Source organism: Tarenaya hassleriana, unplaced genomic scaffold (genome assembly GCF_000463585.1).
Source record: "Tarenaya hassleriana unplaced genomic scaffold, ASM46358v1 Cleome13, whole genome shotgun sequence".
In the NCBI taxonomy this organism is placed as follows: domain Eukaryota; kingdom Viridiplantae; phylum Streptophyta; class Magnoliopsida; order Brassicales; family Cleomaceae; genus Tarenaya; species Tarenaya hassleriana.
The window spans coordinates 604,872-628,210 of record NW_010963495.1 but is presented as its reverse complement, the minus strand read 5'-3'; the positions used below and the strand labels follow the sequence as shown (position 1 = coordinate 628,210).

Below are 23,339 nucleotides of genomic sequence, written 5' to 3'. Positions count from 1 at the left end.
GAGTTCTTATTGAAGATTTATTTTAAATCTATATATATTAATAAAGGAGTTTAAAGGATTGTGGTGAAGCCACCTAAGCATCCTATGTTTTATTAAAATTTTATGTATTTATTTAAATTTATAATTATATTTAAAATAAATATAAAAAAAAATATTATATATCTTTAGCTCAACGAGCCGGCTCGTTCAGATCGGAAAACTGACGAGCGATCTGAGCCAAGGTTTTTTTGGCTCGTTAGAAAACGAGCCTAACGAGTTGAGCCCAAAACGATCCGAGCCAAATGAGCCGAGTCCAAAATGATCCGAGCTGGCTCGTTTGACACCCCTACTGTTTAGTGCTTTTCGCACTTTTAGTGAGCCGCTTTTTTTTAATTGGTTAATTAATCACACAACTAAATGTTTATATAATAAATTCACATCGTTTTCTGGTTTAGGCGAAAATCCTTTAAGTGAGAGAATTGCTTCAGCCAATGAGATAATTAAGCCATTAATTAATTTATATTATTAGTCAAATAAACGTTTTATTTATGTTTTGTCAAAAACAAATTACGCGTATAAGTAAGTTGAATACTACATCTCCTCTATTATGCTTTTCAAAATAATGATTGTTTTGCGCTATACTTTTATTAAAAAAATTATAAAAAAAATCTTTATTTACCGTTTGTAAACATTCACCATTTGAAAAAAAAAAATCTTTTCAAAATAATGGATTTTGGCAAAGTCTTGTGAAGTTAAGTACGACCATTAGCAGAGGTTGGATGTATTAACAATAGAAAAAACAATAGAAAAATAAAACTAATTATTATTAAATCTATGCAGATTATGTTAAATAATTAAGACTAATTTGAATAGAAATAGATCACGTGGGGTCGTTAAAAGTTCATTTATCCATTGTTTTGGTATTTTAGATCCGAAGACTAAATACCGTTAGCTAGTGAATCCATAATATATTTATATATTTCTTTTTCATATTTTGCCCTCTTTCCATTTTTTTTTTTGTTTTACAAAAACCTAAAAAAAAGGGAAGAATTGTGAGTGCAAAGCATCTAGAATGAAGAGAAGGCTTTGACCAAATGATGAGCTGGCATTTGTGAATTGTGATGGTCACACGTGTTAGTATATTGACCCTCTCAACGTGTAAATATCGTTGGCCGACCACTATCACTATCTCCACGTAACACTTTCTAGATTCTTTATATTATTATTAATTTATTAGTTCAATATTCTTTTCACACACAACTCTCTCTTGCCTTTGTTTTTTTTTTTCAAGAATTATATTGTTTATTTTTTTTGTCAAAGAAGAATTATATTGTTCGCCAAATATTTATTCTCTTTGCTTATTTTCCGTCGTTATTTTTATTAGTTTTCGGTATAATTATTAGATCCGAACCTATCATATGATTGAATAAGAGTTGTAAAACTCTGTAAATAGATAATAATACGCACACATCGTGTGGAAAAAAAATTAATATTAATATGTAAAAAATTTAAAACTTTATTAAAACCTATTCATAATCCATGTTTTCTCATCGAAATTCGACGGACATCAGAGCAAAATATTAGAGAACATAAAATATCTAAATAAATTCTTACATTTGTTTTTCTTTTTAAAATTACACAAGTTATGGATAGAAACTCTCAGTTGCGTGTTTTTTTTTCTATCATCATTCCAAATTAAAATATTATCATTTTGACACAAAACAAAAAAATATTAACGTTTTCAAAAATTTCAAAGAACTATAATTTTACAAAGAGTGTGGAGCAAAAAAAGAATCAAATTTAAACCTATATTTGAAATTATATAAGGATATATTTGAGACCCTATAGATACGAGGGTTATACCAGCACGTTTGAGCAGCGCTCCACTGGTGATGAGTATTCAACAAACACGTGCGTAAATTGGAGGAAGAGAGCCGACCCCTGGGTTGACCCAAACTAATTCGCACGTGTGAACATACAAAAAGTTGATACCCATAGTTCTTTTAGCGTAATATAAACCAAATCCCAGACAAAAACTGAAACAAAACAACAACAACATAGGTGCTTAGATTAAGTTCAGACAATGCAAGTTAAGTTAAAAAAACACAAGTTTCGCATATCCGAACTTCAAGATAAAATCCGAGAAAGTAAAGCTCGTATCCATCGTTTTATCATCCGCGGATGATGTGAATCTTGATGGCATACACAGTACCCTGTTCGCGAAGAAGCTCGCATATGATCTTGTCTTCGGGTTTGATTTTGTTCCTTCTGCAAACTCTTGCCCACCGGTTAATACAAACGCGTTTATCCTTCCATGGAACGCGTTTTCCTTCGAGTTTTTCCGATGGAAACTCGTCGATGAAGCGTATGGTTTTGGAGAATCTCAGATTGCAGTCTCTAACCATCTGAGTAGGAACCAACTGTATAATCATACAAGGCAAATGGATGATAAATGGTTAAAATCTTTCTAAACGAATAGTCGATAGGATCGTGTTTCTAGAGACTGCGAGTTTTTTCACCAGCTCGAATTTCCTGTTCTTGAGCTCGGTCACGAAGAAAGGGTTCGTGGGATCGTCGAGATATCTCTCTGGATTCTCGACAACGAGACCTTTCCGTTTGCTTGATGCTCCTTGGCCTTTTTAACATATATAAATGCAAACTGTCCAAATAAACGATCGATTCTTACGTTAAAAACAAATAACGATAATAGAGATTTTCGGAAACTTTACCTTTCTTACCACCGATCTGCAACTTTGTGATACTTTCCGGTATTGTTGTGTCCATCAGAAAGTCTTCATCGGAGATATCTTCTTCCATTAGGGGTGAACAAATGTCGTTACTGTCACCAGCTTCGATCACGTCTTCTTCCTCGGAGATCTCTTGGATCTCGACTTGGGCTCTCTTCTCCCGACAAGAAGAGAGACCGTATATGCTCACGTGAAAGGTGGCTGGAGGCTTGTACTCAAAGACCATGAACTCTCCTGCCCTGAGATTGTTGTCCTGGGCGAATGTTTTCCAGCCGCTCGCGAAATACGCAGACTGGTTCCTTCCTTTCACGCGGACTCTCCAGAAGTTTCCGCTGGAGTTTTTGATGATCACTCTCTCGGGAAGAGGCCTCGGTAAGTAGCGGCTGAAGGACTGCGGGAGATTCTGCTTAAGCAGACACAATGTAGTTTGTATGTCAGAGAAGTTAAGTGCCGATACCGATGCACAAACATGACACAACAGAACTCAAACCCAAAATCGGATGAAGAGGGTGCCTAAGTTTTCGCTTCTTTACGGAGAAAGTTTCAACCTTTTCCCCCAGCATCGATCGAATCATAGACGAGTTGATGAAGAAAATGATTCAAAAACCCAAATGAAGGAAACAGATTACAGAATTCAAGAGCGAAAACAAACATGAAAACAAGGTCCAATGTCAGCCTCTGCAACAAATCCTTCCCAGAAAGTTGGAAAACACTCTGGAAGGTACAGTATCCATACACTTGGAACTGTAACAGGTTTTACAAACAAGAAAATTGGAGCAAAATCAGAACATCTGAAACAATAAAAAAAACTTTTTTTTTTCCTTACAGAGAAAGAGAGAGATGTGGATCATTTCTTAAAGTCTCGAACTTTACGGAACAAGAACCAAGACGCACAAACAAGAACGAGAACAAGAACAAACAAAAAAACGTGATAGTGATTACACTATACTTACCATGAGATCGGAGGGGTATGGAAGGTATGGCATGAAGAACTCAAGACGGGCATCGTTGTTGGTCGCCATGAAAGGAGGAGAGATGAAATCGCCGTTGTTTGAGAGAGAGAGAGAGATGCAAAGCATTCACAGCAACGGGAAAAAAAAATACGAACTCTGTATTATAGACAGGAAACAGAGTACTATGATTCAGCTTTTTTTTTAAAAAAAAAATTCAGATTATTTACGGATTGGCCTGGAAAATATTGCAAAAAGACCCCTAAATTTGCTATAATATCAAATTTCAAACTTTTTTTCTCTGTAGATTCTTCACGGATTTTTCATGGTCAAAGGCTGAGGAAGACCAAGGACAGTTTTGTTGCCAAGCGGCGAAAGGAGGAGGAACACGCATAATGCTTTGGTCTGGTAACAGTACAACTGCTACCTATCTATGAATTTAGATGCATAAACAAATTTACTTTATGAAAATCGTAAAGAAACTTTGTGAATCCCTTCAAAAGTTTTGAACTTTTAGTGTCACGTTTTTTCAGTTTTCTTGCTGTGAATTCTTTCTTCTTGTTCTTGCATCCGTTCAAATGGGTGTTTAGATTGATCTTGTTAGAGAAATTCAGGATCTTTCCACGGAAAAGATAAGCATAATGACAAGAAAAAAATCGGTATTACACTACATTAACAAAAAAAAAAAAAAAAATTACAGAGAAAGCATAGAAAAAGAGAAAAAAAAAACAGAACTGCTGTATTCGTCTCCATTTTATTGTGTTACTCATGGGTGTAACTGAGATTATCAGACATCACTCATCGTTGTCTTCTTCCCTGTCTCTGGGAACAGCACCGAACTGATTCACCAGAATCTCTGCAACCAAAGGGACCAAGTCTTTACAAGGAACACCCTTCTTGTAAACCTCGCCCAGGTGAGAGTCGCTCCCTATCCTTCCGCCCACGAATACGTCGGCCCCTTCGCAGGGCTTCCTGTTCTCATCCCGGGTCATGCATCCCATGAACCCGATATCCGCAACTTGAACCTGACCGCACGTGTTGGGACACCCGGTCCAGTGCATTCTCACGGGTTTCGTCACAGAGACTAGCCTCTCCACTTCTTCGGTCACCTTCATGGCTCTTGCCTTGGTCTCGATTATGGCCTGCCCGCAGAACTGGTTTCCCGTGCAAGCGACTAGGCCTTTCATCAGGATGGACGGCTCGGGTGAGAACCTGTTCTTAAGAAATGACTCTTGTAAGAGAGCTTCTACTTTCAAGTTTTCCACGTTGGGGATGATGATGTTTTGCTCTACTGTAAGTCTGAGTTCGCCCGACCCATAAGTGTCGGCGAGGCGCGCGAGCTCATCCATGTCGTCGGCTTGTAGCCTGCCAACCGGGACGTGGATGCCCACATAGCTGAGGCCTTCTTGTTTCTGAGTGTGGACACCGAAATAGTCTCTTCTCTCCCATTGTTTCTTGATAAGATCCTCGGACGGTGCCCTTCTGAGCTTCCTCTCTGGCATTCTTTTCTCTACCTCAGCTCTAAACCCTTCAAGGCCCTGCATTTTACGGGCATCAGAGATCAAAATACGGATATAAACCAATAGATCAACACCACGAAACATGATTCGATAACAAGCTACCATATCACTAGATGAATCTGCAAGGAAAACAGACAGTCTCTATATGTTTTTTCACTCACGAGTTCATCAATGAGCCACATCATTCTTGTCTTCTGGCGATTTCCACGGAACCCCAAATCTCTGTAGGCCTCTAGAACAGCTTTACAGGATGGAAGAACATCTTCGGCAGGGACCCAGGCATCGAGAGGGATGGCCTCTTCACACCTTCTGGGACTAAAGAATCCTCCCACCAGCAAATTGAATCCGAACCTTCCATCCTTGTTGGCGGGTATGTACGCTAGATCATTGATATGAGGATGCTCATAGAGATCATGAGTCCCAACTACACATACATTCCACTTTCTTGGCCTGCAAGAAACAACAACCGCAACCCTCTTAGCATTTCATCACAGGAGAACCCGTCTCCCTGCATAACACAAAGCCAGATGAATCTTACAAGTTGGTGACGCCAGGATTTCCTCGGGAGTTGCCTGTGATGTACTGAGAGAGGAGGTTAGTGTAGGGCCTGGTGTCAACGATCTCATCGGGGTCGATTCCGGCGAGAGGATTACCGACCGGGTTCCTCACATTGTCCATTCCACTCTGTAGACTCGTTAGCCCAACCTCAGCCAGTCCTTTCAAGATCTCAGGCACATCCGGCAAGACAACGCCTCTGATCTGCCAGTTCTGTCTTGTAGTTACATCCGCACAGCCATCGCTACCGTATTTCTTGATCACACTCGCTAGGTATCGTGTCTGTGCACTCGTTGTTACACCATTTGGTAGCTTCAGCCTCATCATGAACTTACCATCTGCACAGCAGAAAATATACGTACACCCATTAAACACATAATTGCTCGGAACAGAAGCGATATCATTTAACAGTTCAATGAACATGACTCCATCAACTAAGTACCAGGAAAAATCAAAGGGTCAAAGTTTGGACATGAAAACGAAAACGACTGAGGTGCTCAACTAACTAACCAGATCCTAGAAAACTTGGAATCTGACAGAACAGCTACCGGAAACATCACCAATTGAACAATTTAGGCAGCAAGACAAGAAATACTTTTGCAATATGGGAGATCTTTGGCCTCCTTTCTCCATCAAATCATCAAACAGATGATCCACTATGAATCAGATAGTATATGAACAAAGTTTTTAGCAGAAACGATGAATCTAATGTTGCCACACAAGTTCCACTGCAGAAAAGGAAACAATGAACGCCGGAGAAAGGAATATTAGGCACAAATTTAAATTTAAATACTATTCTCTAAAGCGTTTGGACCAAAATGAGTTTTTTTTTCAAATTAACAATTACATTTCCGAATATGCTTTCACTTCTATAAAACAAACATGTGTAAATAGTACAATTAAATTGACCAAGTAATGAGAAATAATTAAAGAAGAGAAAGAGAAAACATACACTGATGCTTCCTTCGGTGGAACAGACCAAGCCACTTGAGTCTAACATCGATATCATCCTTCGACGTCTTGTCTCCCTCGATCTCTTCCAACGTCATCTTCGCCAGCTCCTCAATTCCATTCTCCATGAACAGCTTCATAGGTTCCTTCTCGATCTTCACCTTCTCCTGAGGGTTAATCCCTTTCCTAAACTTCTCCTTCAGGACAAAGAACCCATCTTTCTCCTCAACCCTAGGCTCAATCCTTTCGGCATCCACCGCCGGCGCCGCAGACCCCGCCGGCGCCGTCGTCTGAGCGGCGGCAAGAACGGATCTTTGGGGCTTAGAGGAAGACCCAGATGAGAGAAGAGCTTGAGGAGAAAGAAAACGGACAGAGAGAGAAGCCATGGAGGTTGTCGGAAGGGTTCGTCGTCGTCGTCGTCGTCGAAGGAGGTAAGGGGAGGTGGGAGACGTGTGGCCATTTTCTAGGGGAAGAGATGAGCTCTTGAGAGGTCCAAAGGGTCAAGTTTACTTCTGCGATCAAATTGTTTTTCGAAAGAAAACGCCTCCGATTTGCCTTTCTATTTGTTTCTATTTTAGTAATTGTTTTTTCTTTTTTTGCAACATTTATTTTATTTAAAAAATAATGAAATACCTTGACATGTTAACAAAATTATTTTTTGTACATTCACATAGAATTTTTAAAAATAATAATAGCTTTGATTAATTAAAATGAATATATATATAAATTAAAAACAACTAAATTATGTATAAATCCTAAAACTTTAATCTATATGTATAATTTAGATGACTTTACAATCGTTATATATATATATATTATATCTCCTCATTTAATAACATCGTTTTGAGTAATAATTGGAGAAATTTTAGTTGTAATTTAACATAAGACCACGAATAATAAGAATCCAATTTCACATATTTCTTATATATTATACCAACAAGCTTGATGGTTGTTTTATGGAACGGTGCTTACATTTATGGCAAGTGTCTTTAGCGTTGTTCTTAGAGGCAAAGAAACGCCATAACTTTATTTTATTATAATATTCGTTATCCAAATTTGTTTCTTTTTTATTTTTAATTCAAACCTCCAAACTCATCATTCCATGTGAAAATAATTATTGCAATATACTACAATAAAATACACATTAAATATTATTATTAGATAGATATTTTGATTTTTATAAATTATTTTCATGTTCAAATTAAAATATTCTATAAAAATTATATCGATTTTTTGTTATTTTGGTCATATCGGACTTTGATTTTTTTTATTAAAAATATTCATTTTCTAATTAAAAATATTTGTATTTTTTTATATACACAGATTATTTTCCGAAATTAGTATTAAAATATCGACTTTATTTGGGTATAATAATAAACAAAACTGGTGGCTCTTCCGGTTTAGACAGTGGTCCTCGCCAAAAGGACACATGGTTGATAGAGTTCGTCCAAAAACCAGCAACTATACAAAAGTGGTAAATATATAAAACGCTTTCATTGTTTTCAAATCCCTTCAAGAGTCGCATCTTCTGTTTTAATCATACACATGGAATTTCATGTGATAGTTACCCCAAAAAAAAAAAAAAAAGAGAATACTTTCAAAAGTGTATATTCCTTTTAATACAAAGGTATATGCCCTCAAATATATATATCCTAGGCTCTTCAAGAACAATTAAGGAGAGCAGATAAACGAATATGGCATGGTTCCCATTTTTCTCAAAGAAAAAAAATATCAAAATTACATATCCATGAGGAAAAAAATATCAAAAGACTAATTAAAAGAGGACAAAACCAGCCTCTCTTCTATACAAACTGGGTTCATCATCAGTCGTCAGATGTGCCTTCAACCTCAGATCACAGCACTTTCACTTCACTTCATAGGTTTTGCTCCTTTCAGGTCCCAGTTTCAATCTGAGGAAGGCTTTTTCTGTGAAATCAAATCTAATATCACAATAATCTTTTCGAATATCTTTCACATTAACTCTAACAAACACATGACACGCAACCCTCTTGTCCTAAGCATCTATGGGAGGCTCCTGTTGTTGGGCACTCTGAAACACCCTTTTGTTGCAGCAAACTTTAGCTAACGGTTCCAGATCCATCCAAGTGGTGCATTCGGAGAAAAGGGTGTTCTTGTTTTAATTTACCTGATTGTTGTTGGTTGAGCACTCCAGTTTTGGATCTGAAATGGCCTTTCTTCTTTCTCTCCGTCTGTGAAGTTCTGACCCGACCCCTCTGAATCGTAAACAGCGGAAAGAGCTACAATACCATCATCATCGTTCTTCCCTTCTTCTTGCAAATAATGAAAAAGAGTGAACTCTTTAAGGCATTTCTGAGGTAGAATAGAACTAAAGTTTTTGATATCCTCCTCCAGGTGAGCCTTGTAAAAGTTAATACAAGTGAGCTGTGCTAGACAACCTTAAAAGAGAGCATCTACAGATATAGCTACAAAACTATGATAATTCACATTGTGAACAGAACATAGAATCTCAGTTATTATAACTTCAGCTTGTGAATCTCAGTTTAATTATAACTCTACATAGAATCTCTTAGTGAGGGTTAAGTTTAACTAGACTAAGCCATGATTACCTGCAGTGATTTCAGTGGAACATTCATGTCCTACAAGATTTTTCAAGGATGTCCCGGGCAAAACCTTGTCACCAGAGTGGTTGGTTTTCTCGTTACATAACAAACCTCCTCGGACAGCAGTGTAACTTCCACTGTTTCCTGAAAAATGGTTTGCCGCTGGATTTTCATGAAGAGAAAAGTCAGATGAGGTGTCCAAACGAGCCCTCTTATTTCCAAAGTTAATCTTCTGCCAGCGGACAAACTGCAGAACACAAATGCGATATGAGACACTGAAGAATACAACCGATTCCAATCTAAAAAAAGTTAGATGATAAACTGAATCAAATCTCAAACCTGATCACTGGATTTGCAAGGGTTAGTTGGCAGATCATGAGTTGTGAATAATCTATGAGTCTTTCCTCCCATCAGGCAGTGCAACTTCCTGACAAACGACTTCTCCAAGTAATCGAGATATGAATTGTGTTTCTCATCCGTCCAACCACTGCACTCATCCTGCAGAAGGAGGTTGATAAGGGACAAAGAAAAATGAGACATATTCTGTTGGAAGAATTCCGCCGTGAAAAGAAGAATATGATTACCTCTTGTCAGTCAATAATTAACCATCAAAAGGCAATGAAACATGCCCATGATTTTATAGCAGACATTGATATGCCTGCACTAACGCTAAAAATCACAGCCCGTTTTCACTTTCAATTCAGGATTCAATTTCATCATGCTCAATGTTTCTCAAGAAAGATGGTTTTGTTCTATCGACGCAATCCACCCCCGAAACATGGAGTGATCAAGGACATTCACTGTGGCAAGTAGAACACCAACATAAAAAAAAAAAAAGTCTATGGAAATGGGTCCCTTGGAAACTTCAAAAGATTTTCTAGGCATTTTGTGTATATAACATTCGATTTTCGATCAAATCAGTCGAACTTAGAATGTTCATATATGTTTCAATCTCATGGAAGCAACCGCACGGAGGGAACATTGACTCGTAAAGTAACACTCCATGTGCTTATAGCAACGACGGTATACCCAAAAACACTTCCAATGATAGCAAACAGATAAGAGATAATGAACAAACTACTTCAGATGGTAATCGGCCCAAGTGCGTTGCCATTTCAAGCAAACTTTATATTAAGAGAGAGACGGAAGACACGAACTCCATAAAAACATGGCCTTTTTCAGTGCAGGATCCACAGTCATCAACCATTGATTGTTAGGCCTAATTAATTCACAAGAATCAGAGGGATATTACAATCAAGTTCAGAATTCAATCAAGCCATTGCATAGGTTTGATTCATTCGAACTTTAAAATTTCAAGGGCTGGGATTGGATCCAAATACCAGTATGAGCTCTGCATCACATTTCCTAGGGTTCAAAGCTCTTAAAACAATTGAAAAAAAATCAGATCAAAAAAGGGGAAAAAATAGAAACAGAAAACCAAGCAAACGCATTCTATAAACAAATAAATAGACATGGGTACTCAAATCAATACGCGAATTCCTGAGCCAAAACGATCAGAACGAAGAAATATTTCAAAATAATGCTTTTCTCACTTCCAAAGATATCCCAAAATCGAATAAAAGGAAACACAAAATGAAATCCGGTGAAAAAATAAATAAATTAAATCATAGAGAATGAACAGAGTAAATGATGATATTCTCATCAAGCTAAGAAACAAGCCTACGAAGAAGGAACACGATCTCATGGAGCATCGATGAAGCATCAAACGATACCCGAATTAGATAAGAAGAACGGATCACGAAAAAGCGAGAAGGGGATTTTGCCTTACCGGTCTCGTATGGGCATCACAGCACGACTCGCACCAGCAGCACCGCGAGCTCTCGACCGTGACAGCGGACTCGAACGAGTTCGATCGAGCCGACTCGCTCCGGGACTCCAACGTTGCGGACGATTCCGACCCGCGATCCAGCTCGGGAGGAACAAAATTCACCCCGAAATTATGCTCCATGGTTACGCTCTCCTGTTCTCCCCGATCAAATCACTCGACCTGGATAATCTTCGCCTCTTGAAATCTTCTTTTCCAGAAGCTGAAAACAAAACAAAAATCTTGAGGGAGAGAGAAAAAAGGGAGGGCCCACATGGCGCCGCTTTTACACGTGGCATAGAGTGCCACATTAGCAGCGGACAATAATATCTGGCACAAATATCAGGCAGATATTTTTGGTGCGTTTTGGAAACTCGACCGCTTTTCTTGCGCCGACTAAAAAAAAAAACGCGGCCGATTTCTTTGTTCTTTTCCGAACTATTCGAAGGGAAAAAAAAAAACTTTGGGAAAATTGTTCATATTCGACGCGTGAATCTCACGTGTCAATCACTCGCGTGGCGCCGTCTTTCTCGCTATGCGGTTAAATTGTAATTTGAGTGGTTTGTATCTTTTTGTAGTGTATTATTGGGCTTTTATAGGCCCAATCATGTGTTATTATTTGAAAAATGTACATATAATGATTAATGAATGCTTGTAATTAAGTTAATAAACGACTAAATCCAAACGGGCTCATGACACGGTAAAATCATCATTTCTACCGATTTATCGTTAAAAATATTTATCATTCTCCGAATGGGCGAAGAATTCTGAAATTTATTGGGTAAAACCCAACATGAAGATGTAAACAATAACATGGAATTTTATGTGTCTGCTTGGGACTCGGTGGGTACTTGCTTTGTTGCAGCGGTGCAGGATTTTTTTATCACGGGCAGACTGCTTGGACAAATTAATGCAACCACCATTGCGTTAATCCCCAAAAAACTGGGTGCGGTGAACTTATCTGACTTTCGGCCCATTAGTTGCTGCAATACTACCTACAAGGTTATCTCGATAATCTTGGTTAAACGGCTGAAACTCTTCTTGGATAAGATTATTTCGGCCAATCAATGAGCATTCATGAAAGGTCAGACTAATATTGGAGAATATTTTGCTTGCTACAGAGTTGGTCAGAGATTATAACTGCAAAGCGGCGCCAAGATCAGCCATGCTGAAAATTGATATTAGGAAGGCTTTTGATACACTAAGTTGGGGATTTATCCTTCGGGTCCTCCAAACCTTGAACCTGCCGCCCACTCTTGTAAACTGGATCACGACATGTGTTACAACCACAAAGTTCTCCATATCTATAAACGGTGAACTTGCTGGTTATTTCAAAGGGCGAAGAGGTTTACGCCAAGACGACCCAATGTCACCGTATCTATTTATCCTGTCCATGGAGGTCTTAACTAGGATGCTCGACAAGGGAGTTACCACTGGACTTATTACCCCGCATCCAAAATGTCATGCACCGAGTATCACTCATCTTGCCTTCGCAGATGATGTGATGATTTTCACACGCGGCGAAGCTCATTCACTATTGGCAGCCACTAATATTATCCGCTCTTTTGGCTTGCTTTCAGGACTGGTTATTAATAGGGATAAGTCTGAACTTTTCTTGGCTGGGATCACAAATTCTGAAAGGATGAAATCTCGGCTCAAATCGCGATCCGATTGGGGCAGCTACCTGTCCGTTACCTTGGTGTGCCGTTGAGCCCATGTAAACTATCAAAGTCAGATTATCAGCCGCTTTTGGATAGGATTGAAGGCAAGGTGAACAATTGGACAACAAGATTTCTCTCCCAAGCAGGGAAAATCCAGCTCATTTCATCGGTCATATATGGGCTAGTTAACTCGTGGAGCTCGGTCTTCATGTTACCCAAGCGCTTCCTCAAGAAGGTTGATAGCATGTGCGCCTCTTTCCTATGGAAATCCGATACTCGTAGTAAGGCACCACCTCGTATATCATGGGACACAGTTTGCTTACTGAGAGAGGAAGGCGGTCTAGGGCTGCGTAAACTGGCTGACTATAACAACACCTTCAAACTGAAGCAGATCTGGATTCTCCTTCGTAAATCGGGCTCGCTTTGGGTTGCTTGGCTTCATGCGAACGTTCTCAAGACTAGGAGCTTCTGGGACTTAAAGCCTAGCTCGCGCACATCATGGAATTTTCGAAAGTTACTGGGCATGCGAGAGGTGGCTCGGAGATTCATCAAGATGCAGGTGAATGATGGGAAATCGACACTCTTTTGGCTTGATGACTGGTCAGACCTGGGGACACTTATCAAATATGTTGGGGAGCTGGGTCCACGCCTGATGCGCATTCCGCGACTAGCCACTGTTCGAGAGGTAGTTGTTAATTCCTCGTGGCGTGCTGCGGGAGCTCGGTCAGATGCTATCCAGCAAGTCCAATTGTTACTAGCGGGGTTGGAGTTACCGGGGGACGAGAGTGGCACATATAGACTCTTGTGGAAGCATGGCAACAACGACTACAAACTAACTTTCTCGACGACAAAAACATGGCGGCAGCTGCGTACACCACGACCCCGGGTACACTGGCACTCAGTAATCTGGTTTCGTGGTGCTGTGCCACGCTATTCCTTTCTATTGTGGCAGGCTATTCAGCACAAGCTACCGACCAGGGACCGCCTCATACGTTGGGGAATGGGCATGGATCCAAAGTGTTGCTTATGCGGAGGGGTTGATGAAACGCATGATCACTTATTTCTGCGTTGTCGTTACAGCACATCGCTCTGGAACGATTTTGCAGGACGATGCTGGAGAGACCCGTCGACAGGGATGGCGGATTGCGTGGCATGGATCATGTCGGATGCCAACGATACCACAAGGGACATGCTGGTTATTGTGAAACTCCTCTTGCAGACGGTGACTTACATGATTTGGTGGGAACGTAACAATCACACCTTCAAGAATGAGTCTAACTCATTGGAAAAGGTACGATGGAAGCTTGATAAGGTCATACGGAACATCTTGTTGTCTTTGCGGTTGGAAAGAATGAGAATATCATGCTCACTTCTGAAGAATTGGTACTATCTTATGCGGCAACCAACGAGTTAGGACTGATATTTTGTTTTTGAATGTCTTTGTACTTTTGACCATTTGCAATGGAAATTCCTTATAATTTTTCATTTCAGTTGACAGGTTAAGTACCTGGTTGTAACCATTTCTGAACTTTTGATATATACACAATCACATTAAACCAAAAAAAAAAAAACAATAACATGGAAAGGTAGGGGATGTGGACCGTGGGACACCGAGATATCTGCCGCGTTACGCTCTAACCCCCCAAAAATTAATGGAAGTATCTCTGATTGATAACGATCCACATGCATATGAATATCCCCCAACTTTTATATATATATATATATATATATATATATTTGTATGATGATGGGTGAGTTGTATGAGTTGTGAAGGTACCATACCATAAGATGCATGCATTGAACATTTCAAACCATATGATGATATGTGTATGAGAGTGATTATTTTTGCCTTTTCCTCCTGTTACAATTATTGTTTTTATTTAAAAAATAAGGTAGCTACTATAAAATTAATGGAATGATCCAACAGATTTTTTTGCCTAAAAATTGGTGGGAAAATTGTTACTTAAACCACTAGATCGAGATATACGTGTATATATCTGTATCTATGTATGTATACGTAAAGATACGAATAATTTAAGTTTTCGAACTTCCATACGTTTATAGTATATTAAAGCGATAAGACGTACGGGAAGACAAAAACAAAAATAGATACGAATAATCAAATGACTTATTCTATGAATTACAATAATAGTTTAACAATATCACAAGTTCTAGAAAACAATCAAACTTGTCGAAAAAATTTACAATGATATTTTTAAAATCCAGAAATTTTTTATTTTTATTAAGAAATATGGTTTGATCATAAATAACACTTTTTTTTTCACTTTTGGGTAGTAAAATAAGGTTGATTTCAAATATTATCAGAAGTCAGAGACCAAATATCTCGCACGAAGAATACATGAATCAATCAATCATTCACACACACAAAAACATATATATATATATATATATATTGTTGAAAAGTAACTTACTGTATATCTGGTTCTATAAATCATTACAAAATTTTCATTATTCTGTACAAAAAATCAATTTTTTCAATTCAACTAATTGGGTTCACCGGATAATTGCCGCAACGAACAAGCAACCACCTGAGCCCATTGCTTCAGCCTCAGCTTCACCATTTCCGGATCTTCACCTACAATCAATCAATCTCCGCTGTCAGATCAAAAAATCACCCGTACAACCCCAGAAAATTCAAAAACCGAAAAATCGATCTCACGCACCTTGATCGAAGATCGTGGAACTGGAGTTGTTGACATCACCTTCCGACGCGATCGACGACTGAGACGACGTCCGCGACAATCTGCTGCTGTATTGTCTGTTGACGGCGCAGTAAAACCCTAAAGCAGGAAGAGTGCTGGAGAGCCTCGGGTCCAAATCGGGCGAATCAGGTTCGAATCCGAACCCTAGCTCGATACATCCCTTGAGCTCCTCCAGATCTTCGTCGGTCACGCTCTTGCTACGGTCGAGTCCTCCGCCGACGCCAGAGAAGGACGACGACAACCCCGGGCGTTTCTTCTTGCGTATCCAGGCCTCGTCACGGTCGGCGTCCGGAGACCACGAGTGCTGCTTGAACAGAGGCCGCGGCGGCGGCTGTGACGGCGGAGCGATTCGGTTCGACATTTGAAGGCGGCTAGGTTTTTTCCCCCGTTTCTTTCGGGTGATTTATTTGTGTATACGCATAACGCGTGCGAGCCACTTTCTTATATATACACACATATATATATGTATATATAAATTTAAGTAAATGTCCAAAAAGTCCCCGAGTTTATATTACGTTTACAATGTATGACCTTATTGTTCCTTCTATATATATATCCTTTACGGATTTTGACTTAAACAACCAAATCTATCTCTAGATGTTATAAAGTTTCAATTTTTTTTTAATGTGCATCCATTGCAAAGATTTAAAATTTTTAACCTATTTGGACTCAACACTCCTAAATTTGTATTTGTAAGATAATCACTAGTCAGAATATTCCAATAAGCATTAATTGCAAAATTTAATATTAAATGGAAAATAACATTGGATTCTATCTCAAAATATTTTTACCCATAGTTTTCTTAAATTATTGAATGGTTTTCGTAATTATGCTCCTTACAATAATCATTGTTCTTTATTATAATCAGATTATAAAAAACGATATGAAAATAAATTTTGAGTGGTGTTATATAAAAAATATTCTTATTTTCCACTTCAACTCATATACATTTTTCATTTGTGATCATATGACAAAAATTACAGACTTATCACATATTGGTTATAATAATTATAACATTAAATTTATAATATTTTTATCAAATAGTTAATAAGATATACAAGAGATAAACATAATAAATTAGTATGATCACCATAAATTTAACATTATGACAAATACGATTAATACGTGGTCAGATTACAATTCTGTTCACAGTGGTCACAAAATCATATTTAGAAAAAAGTATGTCTTGAAATCAAATAATAAAGAGAGGCTATTTTTGTTAATGTCTCATTTTGAGTTCTATTTCTAATATATTATTCTATACATAATATCAAATCATTCTATCAAAAGTATATATATACATACATACATCAGAGCATTGCGCCCCTCGTTTTTTTTTTTCCATTTTACTTGTATATATTATTCTTTTATTATCATTTTTTGTTCATATGTCAATAATTATTCCGTCTTTTTTTTTATTTTCTCAATAATTAACGTCCCCTAAAAAAATTCAAATCATTTGGACTGTAAAGCGGTTCGAACATTATAAATACGAGTTCGAGTCATTATGTGCGTGTCCATCTTTACGACAGGTAACACAACAATCAAGACATCTGAATGCCCGTAACCATTTTTTTTCCAACTTGTAACGAATATGTAAATATACATATATATTCATATTTGCCGTGTTCTTCGTCTTGTGGGTTTGTTTCTGGTAAAGTGATGATAACTTTACAGGTTGTCCACGTCAGCAAGACAGGATTGCGGGAGAATGATTCGTGAATACACATCAATTAATTCATACATATGGTCAGTTGCCAAAGTTGCAACCTTTTCCACGTCAGGGGTGAGTTGACCACCGACCCGGAACCCGAGTGGACTCGGGTCGCTGCTGAGTTGGAGAGCTGGTTTGCACTTGGGGATGGATGTGTTTGGTTTCGCTATCGATTAATAACGTTTGTTTCGTCTCGAATTTAAATTTCAAATTGGAAAAGAAGATTGAACATGATTCGCTCCCGCCTTGAAATTAATCTGTCTATCGATTCAAAATATCCGATTAACGAAAAAAACAATGGATATTTATTCCATCAAGAAGATCCGTACAGACGTGGTGGGCGGAGTTCGAACATGTTATTAAATCACCCAATAGCTTCTGCCAAATCTCACATTCGAAAATAATTATAAATTATTAGAGTATGTATCCGATTTAATTTGTAAGATATAAGTACTTGTTGATCGCGGTCCAATTTTCATTTCAATGTTAAAAAAAGAATATTATGTTAGAGTTGTGGGGGGTGAAGTGCGCCACGTGGCAGATGTCCTTCCCTTGCAGGTGCAGCCACTTCATACAAAGATTCGCATTTTGCCCCCTTTGTAGTTTGTTTTAAACTTTTTTTTTTTAAACTTTTCTCAACTTTGTTTTTGTTTTTTTTTTGTAAGTTTTGGTCCAAAAAAGTTCAATAGCTATCACAAATTCAGTTGTAAATAATATTAGAAATAATACGAATGTTTCATTAGTATAATATTCAAAAATCTAGAGATATACACATAGTATTTAAATTTTATATAATCATTTACAATGATCGACCTCAAAACTAAGTTTTAAACTTTTCATGAAAAGATTGATTTATATCTTGATTTTGACCACAATGATTTTTCCTTCGAAAGAATACTTCCTTTTTTTTTTATATATAGTGGAAAAAACACTCATGCACGCATCTTCGACATAATCATTTTTTTAATTGTCATTTCCATAATTTAATATATTTTAAAACACATAAATATTATATTGTCCCATTTGAAACTTCTAAAACTCTCTTAGGCCGGATAAAGATTTAGCAGCAGTAGAATAATATTTCTAAAGAAAAAACCATTTGATCCATATATTCAAGTAAACAATTACATAGCTTAAATATTCGATAACTTATTTTTAAAATTGCACATAAATATAAGAGAAAATAAAAATTCTTATGTGAACCTGTAGTTAATTGGACATGGGCATTTTACGAGGATTCCGAAAGATTCTCCTTGAGAAATCAACGGTTGTGATTTTGTCACGTTTCGAGATCCTATTCGCTGAAAGAAAGTCTCCATCATACGGTTTTTAAGAAATTCCTCGTTTCCTATTGGTTCACGTTGCGCAATATCTGTGGCTCACGCACCATCTGACGTCAGCTGCATTGAGTTGTAACCTTATCGCGAATAAAATAATCACTGCATCCAAACAGCCTATACTCACCTTATATCATGACGACAAGTACCACCCGGACACTTGTCCACCTCTCTCTCTCTCTCTCTCTCTCTCTCTCTCTCTCTCTCTCTCTCTGCAAAGTTTTTTTTTCCTTGCGAAAATAAATAAAATTTACGAAAGGTAAGGAGAAATTTTGTTTTTTTCCCCTTCTTTTTTTTTTCCTTGTTAGTTTATGCGTAACTGAGCTGCTTAATTTTTCTTTTTTTGATCGATAAATCGATTGTACACTCAATTTCTGGTTGGAGTTTTTGTTTAGATTCTCTGGATTCGATAGCGATCATGAACTTTCTCGTCGAAAACAGTGTCCGAGCTTCGATTGGTTTGCCGGAAAATCGCCTTTTTCCATTACCATTGCAATGGTTCTTTCTGCTTCTTGTACTTCATTTGGATGTTTTGCTTAGATTTTCTAGTTTCTAGATTGTATGGGTATCGGAGATGCAAGCTTGAATTCGATTTGCCTAAATCTAATGTTTACTTCGGAGATTATTACAGTCGTCAGTCTGCTTTGTACGTAGTTAGCTTGTTCATCCCAGTCTGTTGGAGATTTAGTGAAATGATATACTTAGTTACTTGCTCTCGTATATTATTGATATGTGTAACCGGGTTTGTGATTAACCCATTGTTGTTCACGACTTTTTCAGACAAGAGTAGTTCCTGTCTGTGTTCAAAATCTTGAGATCACATTCTTCTGTTTTGTTGGCTCTGATCACGACTTTTTCATACTGAGTTTCTGCATCTTCATTTTGTTTCATATGAGCGTGTGAATATTTTTTACTAATGGATTCAGATATTTCACGTGTAACAAAGCTTGATTTCTTGTGTGTGTATGTGTGTGTGTTTTTCTTGTAGGCGTCCAGCTGAAGGCAAAGGAAAGCTTGAAAAGAATCTGGAGAGGTTCAGTCGTGTATGAGATAAGTTCATACTGAAAATGGGATCTGGAGTGAACTTCAAGAGCTTCGCTGATGGAGACATGAACCAGAGGCAGACGGTGACAGGGAATCTTCCATTGGCAAGGCAGAACTCGGTGTTCTCGTTGACATTCGACGAGTTTCAGAACACATGGGGAGGGTTAGGGAAGGACTTCGGGTCCATGAACATGGATGAGCTCTTGAAGAACATATGGAACGCTGAGGAAAACCAGGCCATGAGGAATGACAACAGCAGCAACAACAACAACATTAACAATGGTAATAGCATTAACACTGGTAATAGTAACAGCTTAGGTGTAGCTGTGGGAGGAGATGGGTGTGTTGGCTTTGCTGGTGGGAATTTGCAGAGGCAAGGGTCATTAACTTTACCTCGTACGCTTAGTCAGAAGACGGTTGATGAAGTTTGGAAGGAGTTGATGAGGGACAGTGACAATGATGGTGGCAGTGGTGGTAGTAATGGCGGATCAAATGTTCCACAGAGACAGCAAACGTTGGGAGAGATGACATTGGAGGAGTTCTTGGTCAGGGCCGGTGTAGTTAGGGAAGAGCCTCAATCGTTGGAGAGGCCTAGCAATATCAATGGCGGGTTCTATGGCTTCGGTGGTAACACGAATTTTGGATTACCTCAGAACAGTTTTGTTACTAGCCAACACCCCGATTTCTCGGGCAATGCCGCTGGAATCCAGATGGGTGGGCTGCCACCTCGGTCACAGCCGCAGCAACTGATACAACAACAGCAGACCACCTTCCCCAAGCAAGCCACTATTGCGTTTAACAACACCGTGGATATGGTGGACAGTTCCAAACCTGCAATACAGGTAACAGAGAGCTTGGAAAACTGAAGTGTATGTGGTTACCTGATAACTTACCTGGAAATGTTTGATGCATACCATTCTGTGAAGCAAAATCAGATGTAATTTCCTTTGTAGGATTAAGCAGGTTTTGGATTTATAACTTATTAAGATCATTGCTTATGCTTGAGAAGGAACAGGTTTGAGGAAACGATGATGAGAGACATGCTTGCTTTTTTGTATTGTCAGGAAGTGAGGAGCTCGACTGTTGGAATGCAGAACTGTCCTGTGAGCAGCAATTCACTACAAGCTATCGAATTTAAAACAAGTGTTGCAGTTGCAGCAGCATCTCCCAGAAGCCAGATGTCTCCTGATCTGACTCCTAAGAGCAATATGGATGCATTTTTGTCACCTGTTCCTTACATGTTTGGCCGAGGGAGAAGATCAGGTGCAGCTGTTGAGAAAGTGATTGAAAGAAGGCAAAAGAGGATGATCAAGAACAGGGAATCAGCTGCCAGATCACGTGCCCGAAAACAGGTAATTTCATGTTTATTACTGTAACAAATTTTTGCAATGCTCATCAACTTTCTCATTTTTTTTTCTGGTTGGGCAGGCATATACATTGGAGTTGGAAGCTGAAGTTGCAAAGCTAAAAGAATTGAACAATGAATTGCAGAAAAAACAAGTATACCCATTTTTTTTCCTTTCTACGTCTCGGAATCTATAGACCTCTCTCTTCTGTTTTTAGTCTTCTTTTGGGTTTTGATTGTCCTAACCAAACAATTTCATGCAGGCTGAAATCATGGAAATGCAGAAAAATCAGGTAATCTCCATTATAGTTTCTCTGTTTTAGCTCAAGGCAGTCTAGCTTGTGCCACACAATAATGAATTATACTTCAAATGGCAATTTGAGCAGAATGAAACTCATCAGATAGTACCTCAATTTCCAGTCTCCTCGTAAGGAGACCAGTTAAAGGAGTGATGAATGCTAATCCATGTTTTGCTGCCATTTGTTGTTGAAGCTCCTGGAATCGCTGCACCAGCCATGGGGATGCAAAAGGCAATGCTTGCGAAGAACATTGACGGGTCCATGGTAGAGCTAATCCAGTTGCAGAGGAACTCAAGATAACCGCAGAACTATGGCATGCAGGAATTAGAAACTAGATGTGTATTTACTACTTAGATAAGGTGTTTCTGTGGGGTTGTAAATTATGAACTGAATTCAGTTTGATGTAGTTGTCTTCCTGAAAACCCTTAGGTTTTATCTTCCTGATGTATTTGCACTCTTTTTTTTTTGTTGCTTGATTGGATTTACCACTGGTTATGTTACAATAGATTTGGATGAATGTTGTAATAAAGCTCAGATTCCATCTAGACATGGACCATTCAGACAGCCAACTCTCTTTTGATTTAGGAGTTATGACAAAAGCCCAAATCATGGGGTTGTGATTTCACAGTACAAAACATTGGGAGTGAAGCAAAGCAACTGTGACAAATCCATCTGACATATGTGTTGGTTGTCTACTCTGTAATCTGTTGGAACTTAGCTATAATAACTTGCTTGGAGATCGAATTCGTCCCTAAATCTTTCAAATGCAGGGCTGGGTCTGCGTTACCGGGTATCTGTTATACCGTGACCGAGACAAGTCTCGAAACCCGAGATGTCTGATCTCCGACATGGATCAAGTCATCCTCGAGAATGTCTCTTCATTTGGTCTGAGATGTTGCCCATTGCCTTGGGTACTCGTGAACAAGCCCTTCTGCAACACTTCTCGCTCTCCCGTGCCCAAACAGCTTGCTTACAATAGCCAGGGCGAAATTTGCAACCGTGGAAAGTCCCGGACTCGTAATCACCTTACCGTCTATTACAACTTCAGCCCCTTCTATGATTTGATTTGTATGCCCGTCTGCGTCAGAAGGGTATGAAGCTGTTCTCTTCTCCTGCATTTTGCAGCAAGAAAGTTTATAGCTTTTGCCCATTGTCAGAACTTCGAAGGAATCGATCTTGTTTTCTAAATAAGAAAATTACCTTCAGTAAACCGTGTTTATGCAAAACGGTGGATGAAGAATTGACCGCTCCATATATTCTACCGCTTTTCTGCTGTTCCTTGAGAAGTTTCTTCAGAATCTTGGATTTCTGCAGGTGTTCTGCCCCAACATGTCCACCCTATATTTCATCAAAGAATAGAACTCAACACACATTGAATGGAATTACCCACCATAGCTACATTCATCTAATTTGTAGTCTGATGCAGTAAAATGAAATCTCTTTCCGGGTGGAATGGCAATGTACATTGATATACCGATAAAGCTTTCGTAGCCTCTATATCATTGATTGTAGTTTAGCAAAGATCAGCGAGTTTAAAAAGGCGTGTAAGTCAGGAGATTAGCTTTTTTTTCTTGAGACTTTACCGGAAGAATGATCAGATCGTATGACAGTTCAGCCGCATCATCGATCAGTTTGTCTGCGATAATTTTAGTGCCTTGGGATGCGGTGATTCGATGAGATCTTTCGACTGAAGCAACCGTGACATCTATCTTTGCTCTCCGTAAAATATCTGCAATCGTGACCACTTCAATTTCTTCGGATCCATTGGCTACAGGAACAAGAACCTATTTTCATTTTCACCAGATAAAAAAACCGTTTTCTCATCTCATGTCAAGGACAAACGATCAGAAAAATCGTGGTTTTCTGCAACTTACACGAGGAATGTGGTTGAGAGACCAGTCAGTGCTACAGAATTCTTCCTTCTTGGGATTCTCATGAGCATGGGACAGGAGCTGGAAAAGGATCGGCAAACAAGATCGTAAAAAGATTGTTCAACAATGTCTGAAAGAAAGAACAACAGTAATGAAAACAGGAGAGAGACCAGATATTCTCCCACTCTCTTGGCAGCAGATTCCCCGAGCAGTTGCTCGGCCAGGGAAAGAGCAAA

At 38.6% G+C, this 23,339-nt stretch overlaps 6 protein-coding genes across 11 annotated transcripts in view; 1 reads left to right on the top strand and 5 right to left on the bottom strand.

Annotated features, from left to right (window-relative positions):
• Positions 1 to 2,027: 2,027 nt before the first annotated feature.
• LOC104807272 (B3 domain-containing protein REM21-like) lies at positions 2,028 to 3,796 on the bottom strand. Its single transcript, XM_010532480.1, has 4 exons — positions 3,680 to 3,796; positions 2,709 to 3,129; positions 2,499 to 2,614; positions 2,028 to 2,399 (listed from the first exon to the last, which is right to left on the bottom strand). Exons 1-4 carry the CDS (start codon positions 3,746 to 3,748, stop codon positions 2,151 to 2,153), a joined length of 855 nt encoding a protein of 284 aa, XP_010530782.1. The 5' UTR covers positions 3,749 to 3,796; the 3' UTR covers positions 2,028 to 2,150.
• Positions 3,797 to 4,273: 477 nt separating this feature from the next.
• Positions 4,274 to 7,205, bottom strand: LOC104807271 (ferredoxin--nitrite reductase, chloroplastic-like). The gene is made up of 4 exons (XM_010532479.1): positions 6,704 to 7,205; positions 5,735 to 6,089; positions 5,358 to 5,646; positions 4,274 to 5,214 (listed from the first exon to the last, which is right to left on the bottom strand). Exons 1-4 carry the CDS (start codon positions 7,086 to 7,088, stop codon positions 4,471 to 4,473), a joined length of 1,773 nt encoding a protein of 590 aa, XP_010530781.1. The 5' UTR covers positions 7,089 to 7,205; the 3' UTR covers positions 4,274 to 4,470.
• Positions 7,206 to 8,281: 1,076 nt separating this feature from the next.
• Positions 8,282 to 11,380, bottom strand: LOC104807270. 5 transcript variants are annotated; one of them, XM_010532473.2, is made up of 5 exons: positions 11,074 to 11,380; positions 9,624 to 9,782; positions 9,291 to 9,531; positions 8,849 to 8,993; positions 8,282 to 8,612 (listed from the first exon to the last, which is right to left on the bottom strand). In XM_010532473.2, the coding sequence occupies exons 1-5, from the start codon at positions 11,251 to 11,253 to the stop codon at positions 8,567 to 8,569; spliced, it is 771 nt and encodes a 256-aa protein (XP_010530775.1). In that variant the 5' UTR covers positions 11,254 to 11,380; the 3' UTR covers positions 8,282 to 8,566. The 5 variants fall into 5 exon arrangements, with proteins under 5 accessions (XP_010530775.1, XP_010530777.1, XP_010530776.1 ...); XM_010532475.2 differs by having other exon boundaries at positions 8,282 to 8,628; positions 11,074 to 11,377; XM_010532474.2 differs by having other exon boundaries at positions 8,849 to 8,990; positions 11,074 to 11,358.
• A 3,771-nt stretch (positions 11,381 to 15,151) lies between these two features.
• LOC104807268 lies at positions 15,152 to 15,930 on the bottom strand. Its single transcript, XM_010532472.2, has 2 exons — positions 15,455 to 15,930; positions 15,152 to 15,366 (listed from the first exon to the last, which is right to left on the bottom strand). The coding sequence occupies exons 1-2, from the start codon at positions 15,852 to 15,854 to the stop codon at positions 15,275 to 15,277; spliced, it is 492 nt and encodes a 163-aa protein (XP_010530774.1). The 5' UTR covers positions 15,855 to 15,930; the 3' UTR covers positions 15,152 to 15,274.
• Positions 15,931 to 18,761: 2,831 nt separating this feature from the next.
• LOC104807267 (ABSCISIC ACID-INSENSITIVE 5-like protein 6) lies at positions 18,762 to 21,777 on the top strand. 2 transcript variants are annotated; one of them, XM_010532470.1, is made up of 6 exons: positions 18,762 to 18,803; positions 19,533 to 20,430; positions 20,653 to 20,940; positions 21,017 to 21,088; positions 21,197 to 21,226; positions 21,426 to 21,777. In XM_010532470.1, exons 2-6 carry the CDS (start codon positions 19,612 to 19,614, stop codon positions 21,498 to 21,500), a joined length of 1,284 nt encoding a protein of 427 aa, XP_010530772.1. In that variant the 5' UTR covers positions 18,762 to 18,803; positions 19,533 to 19,611; the 3' UTR covers positions 21,501 to 21,777. The 2 variants fall into 2 exon arrangements, with proteins under 2 accessions (XP_010530772.1, XP_010530773.1); XM_010532471.2 differs by lacking the exon at positions 18,762 to 18,803 and adding an exon at positions 18,851 to 19,042.
• A 15-nt stretch (positions 21,778 to 21,792) lies between these two features.
• Positions 21,793 to 23,339, bottom strand: part of LOC104807266 (protein DJ-1 homolog C) — a 3,551-nt gene continuing 2,004 nt past the window's right edge. The window contains exons 5-9 of the mRNA XM_010532469.1: positions 23,274 to 23,339; positions 23,107 to 23,184; positions 22,816 to 23,016; positions 22,433 to 22,570; positions 21,793 to 22,344 (exon numbers count right to left, since the gene is read on the bottom strand). Coding sequence (XP_010530771.1) covers positions 22,111 to 22,344; positions 22,433 to 22,570; positions 22,816 to 23,016; positions 23,107 to 23,184; positions 23,274 to 23,339 — 717 coding nt within the window. The 3' untranslated portion in view covers positions 21,793 to 22,110. The remainder of the gene's footprint in view (positions 22,345 to 22,432; positions 22,571 to 22,815; positions 23,017 to 23,106; positions 23,185 to 23,273) is intronic.